We start from the raw sequence: 8,629 nt of genomic DNA, 5'->3' as shown, positions 1-8,629 counted from the left end.
CAGAGCAGGTACTCCTCTTCCTAAATGTTACTTTTATGTCTGAAGCACTTATTCCCATGAACTGTTATCTATATGATTGTAACGTGTATTACTGCTGTGAAGCGCCATGTACATTAATGGCGCCATACTAACACACACACACCCCCCCCCCCCCCCCCCCCAAAGAACAGAGTATAGCCCCGCCCCCAAGAGTGACAGTTCACATAAATAACCAGCCAATCATAGCGCAGAGCAGCTCTCACAGACACTACATGCAACCAATGAGCTTCCTGCGCCTGTTACTAAGGGCCACGGGCCCCTTAACCCCTCCGCTGCTGAACACTCTGGCGGCGACTGGGTTTACAACAGGCATGAACTGGTGGCTGGTGGGGTGGAGGTACCCGTCAGTAACGCGGCGGGGAGACGCGGGGACGTCACCTGCTTCTCCTCGCCGGTCTCCTCCAGGCGCGTGTCTGCGCCAAGTTTATCTGACATGTTCCCGGTGGGTGGGGGGGGGAAGGAGGCGCTGAACCGGGCGCTTCTCGGCAGGAATCACGGCTCTCCCCGGGGCCCCTCCGTCTGCCTCTGCTCTATCCACTCTCTGACTTTCCAAATGGCGGCCGCCGCGCGTGACGTCACTGACGTAGGCCCTTGCTTCTGCCAGGAGTAGGGCGGGGCCATGACATCATGACCGTCCAATAGCTGAAGAGAACAGGATGGAATTGCCCACCTCGCTCCTTGATGGACGGGCAGTTGTCGAATCAAAAGTGAAGGAGGGTGTTGAAGCAGCCAATCAGAATGAGGTCGTGACTGGATCATGTTGCCATGGGAGAGATCCATGTGTTCAGATATCAATACACCTAAATCTAGGGGATTTAGACCCAAAATGACAAATACATTATATTGAGGTCAGCAAAAATAATATAACAAATAAAAAGCAAGTTTCTATATATAATTTTTATATATATATATATATATATATATATATATATATATATATATATATATATATATATATATATATATATATATATATATATATATATAACAACATATACAAATAATTTAAACAAATGTAAACTAAATTATTTTGAATCCTAATTTCTCTAAAAAAAACACTAAGAACTAAAGAGAAATTCTAAAAAAAGTCACAAAAAATAATGTCACATAATATTGAAAAATAATAAAGCATTCATTCATTATTTAATAACTGTTTTAAAAAACGAGTCCATTTCTAAAAAAAAAAATGTCACCTTAAAGCTGCAGTTCAGTCAATATCCTGCATGTGTGTTTTTTTTAATAAATCAGTTCTGTAGTAAGAAAAAATACTTTAAGCATTTTCTGTTTTTAAAAAAACAACTTTGAAAGTTTTTGAAAGCTTTGAAAGACCAATTTTCTTGTATTCTATTTTAACAAGCATTTGCTAAGGCACTGCCCCTTCATGTCCTGTCACAAGCTCTGGCACACCCCTTTGTCAGCCCTGCCCTCCCTCTAGCACATGTCAGTGCAGGAGTGCTCATGAATATTCATGAGCTTCCACTGACTGACAGAAGCAAATAAAAACATATGCGAGCTCTAATTATGTCACCAAATTTCACCTATCAATACATGGAGAACGAATTGACAGGCAGCTATACAGTTCTTTAGGTAATTAGAGATTGCACACATGAAACTATTGAATTAAAAAAATTAATTAAAAAAAAAAAAAAAAAAGACTGAACTGCAGCTTTAAATATAATAACGAGTAAAAATAATATTGAAAAAATGAAATGTAAATATTTCTAAAAATTGTGAGATTGCTGAAAAGAGATATAATTCTAGAAATAATCAATGGATTCCAAGATTTTCTAAATGAAAACATAAATGTCACTAATTAAACTAATCTAAGAATTATGTTTAGAAACATAGGTATACATATGTAGCCGAGTCCCCCTACCCTGAATCCGTTGCGGGGAAGCTGTTTAGTGGTTCCACGGAGCTCCGCGCGATCGGGAGGTGGGGCGGCCTTTTTGTGAGTCGCGCATGCGCAGAGCACTGAGGCGCACATGTGCAGAGTAAGGAGTGTGGCGGCCATCTTAGGTTAGCTCCGCACATGCAGCCAAGGGACTACATGTCCCAGAATACCTAGAGGGAGGGACTGCCTACGTAGGGTTACCCCAGCCAATGGGATTCGCGCAGGAGGGAAAGACAAGATGTCCTCCGCATGCATGGAGCATAAATAAGTGACCAAGAAATAAATCACAATAACCACAGTGAGGGTGTATATATGAAGAAAATTATATCACATAACCGTGTATTTGTAGAGGCGTCTGCTGCTATAAACACAGGGGGTGGCTCAGCACCCCCCACACTCTAAGAAATGGGAACAAAAGAAACAGCGCACAACGCCAAATAGTGAAGCAAGTAATGCTATGTATTAGTAATTACAGGGTAATAAATCTGCGTACATCAAAACAGTGGAATAGGTGCATTTAGTGTGTTTCACACAAGTTACCACTCAACAACTGTTGTCAGAAGAGTCTGCAGCTTGCTTCTCTCAGCGGGGGCGCTACGTTGGTTCAGGAGCAGGATTAATGTCCAAAACCCCTCATCCAGCAGTACATCGCTCCCAAGAGGATTTCCCTTTACAGCAACCACGCTCCGTTGCAGGTATTGGTGCTTGGTGGGACCGCTCGCGCTTCCAAGCCGTCTGGTGCAGCTCGTGTAGCTCAGCGAGCAGATCCACTGTACGGGGGTGAGACCTCAGCTCTGCAAGGGTACACTCGGCGTGCCACGTTGTCGCTCTGTCGCGGGATACTGCGTGATGACGTCACAGTCTCCGCAGCAGCGAGGGAACCGGCAGGGAGGCAGTCAAAGTCTCTCAAAGTCTCTCAAAGTCTCTCATATGCCCAAAATTACCACCGGGAGTGATACTAGCAGGGTGAAGCCAATGGAGGCAATGGCAATATTAAGGCACTAGATAAAAATCATCCAACATGTTTCGTAGAATAAACTACTTCTTCAGAAGACTGTGACGTCATCACGCAGTATCCCGCGACGGAGCGACAATGTGGCACGCCGAGTGTACCCTTGCAGAGCTGAGGTCTCACCCCTGTACAGTGGATCTGCTCGCTGAGCTACACGAGCTGCACCAGACGGCTTGGAAGCGCGAGCGGTCCCACCAAGCACCAATACCTGCAACGGAGCGTGGTTGCTGTAAAGGGAAATCCCCTTGGGAGCGATGTACTGCTGGATGAGGGGTTTTGGACATTAATCCTGCTCCTGAACCAACGTATCGCCCCCGCTGAGAGAAGCAAGCTGCAGACTCTTCTGACAACAGTTGCTGAGTGGTAACTTGTGTGAAACACACTAAATGCACCTATTCCACTGTTTTGATGTACGCAGATTTATTACCCTGTAATTACTAATACATAGCATTACTTGCTTCACTATTTGGCGTTGTGCGCTGTTTCTTTTGTTTCCATTTAATGGAGGAGGTAGTGTCCAGAGAGCATTGTTTCCTGGACTAGGCCTAGATCTTGCCTCTAGGCCCCAGTTAGGCCCTGAGCCATAGTAGTGGAGTGTTGGAATGAAGGCCCCAGATAGGGACTCTTCCCCTTATTGTTATTTCTGCGCCGGTGACCGGATGGTCACGCGGTGCCCTGCGGCCTGGGACCAGGTCACAGGATCCAGAGACATTGTGTGAGACCCTCCGGCTGGAGCTCACACTGCGAGGAGGATCCGGACCCCTTAGGGGAGATGGGATTTGTGTTGGAGGCCCCGCTGCATGGGAGCCGCTCCAACTCACCACGCCAATCAGCACCTTGGTACTGGAGTACCCAGGCAGGTACCCAACGTGCACCTACATCCACAGGGCGTTGCGCTTCCTCACACTTGGGTAGGAATTGTTGGGGCAGGACGCCAGGGGTATTGGTGCCACGGCACCCTCAGTACTTTGGGGGAAACCGCCACGTGTTGGGTCATTGGGTGTACACTGTGGGTACAGTTATTACCATTATTGTATGTGTGTATGTGTATGCAGTAAACTTTAGTTATATACATTGTGTGTTGTATTATTCTTCACTGTGTATTGGTTCCTGTGAGGGGTTATCCTGCCTACGCTAGGGTCCCTCATAGGTGGAGGCGCTGCACGCAAGGAGAAAGCGTTCACCCCAGGCTCCCAGAGGCGGAGGCTTTGGCCTCCTGTGAGCAAAGGGGGCTATATTTGGAGGCGCTGCTGAGATTCAGACCTGGGGTGCCCGAGATAGCAGTACCAAATTTAGGGAACCATGTTCGTACCCTCCAAACAAGAGGTCCATCAGTGGGCCGTGGAGTTCCAAGAATCTCTTCGCCACGTGGTGACGGTGGGGGACGTCTCGGCCACCACACCCCCACATCAAGTATGCACCTCCCTAAGGCGGTTTCCTGGTTTAGCCGGAGCCCGGCCACTAGGCTGCAAGTGGGATCCTACCTACCGATGGAGTGTAGTCATCGTTACCGCTGGCAATGAGTGAAGATGAGGGCCCCCGGGCCCTGCATTTTCAGGAAGCCCTGCCCACAGGTTGCCCGTTGATATATCCAGATCTACCAATACCAATGGTAGCTTTCAGTCCGGGACCCACACCAGAGGTACCCTTGCGGGCTGAACTCCCACACCCCGCAGATATATTCACCGGTTGACCGGAGGCTTGGGCTGCCGGGAAACACTACAGCAACTGGTGGACGGTCTAGCACAGTCCTCGCATTCCCACAACTACCGCAAGCTCAAAGCTTTCTCCGGGATATCACCCACTCCCGTCTGAGAAGAAGAGTTTGGGACATGGAGGAAACATACCCTGCACGTGCTCGAGGAATGGTCTTGCTCCAAAGCTGTGAAAAGGCAGCAGATGGTCGAGTGCCTATGGCTGCCCAACTTGTGCAAATGCACAGCGAGACCAAGGGGGAAGCAACTGCCCAAGAGTTGATCGAACTCCTCAACCAAGCCTACACTGCCGAGGATGATGAAGATGAACTCTTGGCCCAGTTCCATGCTCTCTGCCAGAAGAAGGGTGAAGAGCTGTCCACGTTAGTCCGACGCTTACAACTATCCTTATGGGGATTACTCTCCAAGAAAGTCATTCTTGCAACAGTAGTGAATGAGTACAGATTCAAGCAACTCATGAAAGGATCTGTACCCTCACACCCTATAGCTCTTATGATGCGAGGCGCCCCTCAGGCTGAGAAATCCCCCCAGCTTCCTGTAGTTGCTGGGCCACATTAGGAAGCAGGATGTTCAATTGCATTTCCACTCTCCCAAGATATCTCTGGAATCTTCCAAAGGGGAGAACATAGCGACTTCCTCCAAGAAGTCTAGTGCGACGGAGAATCTTGAGGACAATACCCCACAGGGTCTTTCACGACAGACCCCCTCGAAGCCTCAGAGTTTGGCTCCTAACCCTGACTTCAATGCGACCCGAAGCAACCATTGCTTTAATTGCCACCAAGAGGGTCACTTCGCCCGGGACTGCCCAAAGTCAGACACTTCCACCCCCAGAGCCATGGCCTTCACAGTGCATTCGGCAGAACAGCCGTCCACATCCTCGGGTAGTTCCCCTGCGCCTAGTCCTTAAAAGGAGGCCCCATCGGATGCCTACAATCGAGTAGGACCTGTGGCCATAGTAAGTGTACTAGTGGAAGGCATGTACTCTTCTGCGTTGCTGGACACTAGGTCGCAAGTGACCATCATCTACCAGCCATTCTACGACCTACATTTAGAGCATGTGCATATGCAGTCAGCAAAGAAGATGAAATTATGGGGTATTAGTAGCGAAGACTACCCCATTGATGGCGTGATTCAAGTGCGGTTGGATATACCGCAGCTCAATACCAACAAAACCCACCTCATGGAAGTGGAAGCCTTGGTATTTCCTGAGCCCCTGGAACACCCAAATTCCCCCATCATATTGAGGACCAACGCTAATGTGGTACGAGCCCTGATCCGGGCTTATCTGCAAGAAGCCGGTGAACTACCCCTATCATCTCTGCGGATTCACCCCGTATTCAAAGAGGAGTGCTAGAGAATCCCTGCCCAAGAAGGATTTGGAAAATTCTTCAACCTGGAGAAAGGGTTGACAGAGATTCCACCATGAGGAATGAGGCACATGGCCGCTGTACCTAACTACCCGGGCCGCAACGAGGCCGACTGGTACTTTTCACTAGAGACCACGCCCGAAGAGGACACCAAGAGAGGGTTCAAGGTGGTGCCAGAGATGAAGGAGTGGAAGTCTTCAGTTCCTCAGCGGTTCAAGGTGACCATCCAGAACATCTCGCCTCATCCTATACGGTTTGACGTCGGTCAAGAACTTGGTCGGATATACCCGGTTACTCAAATAGAATCCCTGACTCGTATAAACATGGCTACCATGCGGGAAGCCCTTCCCGGATTGCAGTTCGACTTCAGGGAATCGTCCTTGCCAGCGGTGTGAAATAAATGGCTAAGCGACAAGCTGGCAGACCACAAGGAGGTGTTCTCAACCAGTGAGATGGATGTGGGCTACAGCAAGAGTGCTCCAACACACGAACTGATTGAACGACACCACTCTATTTCGGGAGCATTCCAGACGCAAGCTCTCGGAGATGTGGAGGGTGGGAGTGACGTCCTGAAGGAAATGGAGACGACGGGTATCACAATGGAGTCCGTGGCCGATATGCCGCTCCTATTGTGGTAGTGCGGAAGAAGAACAGATCCATGCGCCTATGCGTAGACTACTGTACCCTGAACCGCCGCACGGTCTCGGACCAATATACCTTGCCGCGGATTGAAGAGATCCTCAGTGCCTTATAAGGCAGTCAGTGGTTCAGCGTGCTGGATCGGTCTGGATACTACCAGGTAGCCATGAGCCTGGAAGACCAGGAGAAGACAGCGTTTGTCTGCCCCCTCGGGTTTTACCAGTTCACCGGTTGCCCCAAGGCATTTGTGCTGCACCTGCAACATTCCAGAGGTTAAAGGAAAAGACCATTGGTATTATGAATCCCCGGGAATGTCTGGTCTATCTGGACGATATCATTGTGTTCGGAAGAACGTTAGAAGAGCATGAAGAACGCCTTCTGAAGGTTCTGGATCAACTGGGAAAAGAAGGCCTGAAGTTGTCCCTGGACAAATGTCGCTTCTGCCGCACTTCGGTCACCATAGTGTCCGCAGAAGGAGTGGCTACCGACCCCGCTAAGGATGAAGCCGTAGTGAACTGGCCCAGACCAGATAATGTGATGGAGCTACGATCCTTTCTGGGGTTTTGCGGATACTACCGAAGATTCATAGAAGGGTACTCAAGCAAAGCCAAAGTCCTCAACAATTTGTTGAAGATCTACTCAGAAGAGCCTCGGCAAAAAGCCGCAACCCCGCGAACACCATTCGGGGACAAATGGACTTCCGCCTGCGAGAAGGACTTCACAGGGCTGAAGAAGAGTCTCACTGAAGCCCCTGTCTTGGCCTATGCAGACCCGGAGCAACCGTACATCCTACACATGGATGCCAGCTTCAATGGGCTGGGAGCAATATTACACCAAATATACCCTGCAGGCCTCTGGCCGGTAGCGTATGTGAGTCGCAGCCTAACGACAAGCGAGCAGAACTACCCAGTCCATAAACTGGAATTCCTAGCGCTCAATTGGGCTATTGTAGATAAGATTCACGATTATCTTTATGGGGTCTCCTTTGAAGTGCATGTCACGGGACACCAGGCAATTTACACCTTTTTATCCGGATCATACATTGAGCAAAACAAGATAATTAAATAAATTGTACATTTATTCACAGGACAAGGCAAACACACAATGTTACCCAAAATACAGGCAAAAAACACACTTACTTGGGACTGGGGTACAAAGCTAGACTCTGCTAGGTGCAGGGAATTCTAATAAGGATTTCCCCCTGATAACAGTTGCAAAAACAGAACAGAAAATATTCCAGGCAGCTTTAGCTGAAGCAGCCCTTTAGTTGCTGTTGACTTGAAATTTAGACTCCTAGCATCTAGAGAAAACTTTGAGAATCTTAAGAACCTTGCGATAACACTTGTAAATCACTCTGGAGAACACACTATCTAATGGGCACAAGGGGTTATAATACCTCTGACTTTCATTCAAAAAATACTATAGCCCCATCCAAAGCGTGAGAAATTTTTCGCCGCCAATCAGAGCAGGGCTCATCTGGCTGATGATGTCAGAGAAAGGGGCATGGCTATTTGCAGGGAAGGCTCCACAGAGTCTGAAAGAACTGTTGGGGCCTTTTCCTCTGCCCCTCCTGGCTACCAAATGGCCTGACACCTCGACATCCTGGATTCCCTTTGAGGCCAGATGGCTAGGCAGACATCATGTCTCCTATGCAAATGCTTAGGCTGACTGCATGGATTTTTATTCATGCAGTATAACACGCTATGAACCATACTTTATTACAGCATACATTTTGGGGTACCTCATATTTGGTTGGCGCATCCACACACCCAATGCAGGCCCTGGGACACCTTGTCACTAACTGGGGTTCCCCCCTTAACCTAGGGATTCCCTCAGCTACAGGGATACTTGTCATCCCTGTGCCTGATTTTACTGTGCACAAAGCATGTGTTTTAAAACACACTATTCAAAAAAATATACACTTTAAAAATATCCTAAGTCTGTGGGTTATGGGAAATAGAAT

At 48.4% G+C, this 8,629-nt stretch overlaps 1 protein-coding gene across 1 annotated transcript in view; it reads right to left on the bottom strand.

The window, feature by feature from the left end:
- Positions 1-606, bottom strand: part of ENSA (endosulfine alpha) — an 18,147-nt gene extending 17,541 nt beyond the window's left edge. Inside the window, exon 1 of the mRNA XM_075607590.1 lies at positions 418-606. Coding sequence (XP_075463705.1) covers positions 418-474 — 57 coding nt within the window. The 5' untranslated portion in view covers positions 475-606. The remainder of the gene's footprint in view (positions 1-417) is intronic.
- Between the last annotated feature and the right edge of the window lie 8,023 nt (positions 607-8,629).

This window comes from Ascaphus truei, chromosome 7 (genome assembly GCF_040206685.1).
Source record: "Ascaphus truei isolate aAscTru1 chromosome 7, aAscTru1.hap1, whole genome shotgun sequence".
NCBI classification, from domain to species: domain Eukaryota; kingdom Metazoa; phylum Chordata; class Amphibia; order Anura; family Ascaphidae; genus Ascaphus; species Ascaphus truei.
This window is presented reverse-complemented; position numbering and strand designations above follow the sequence as displayed.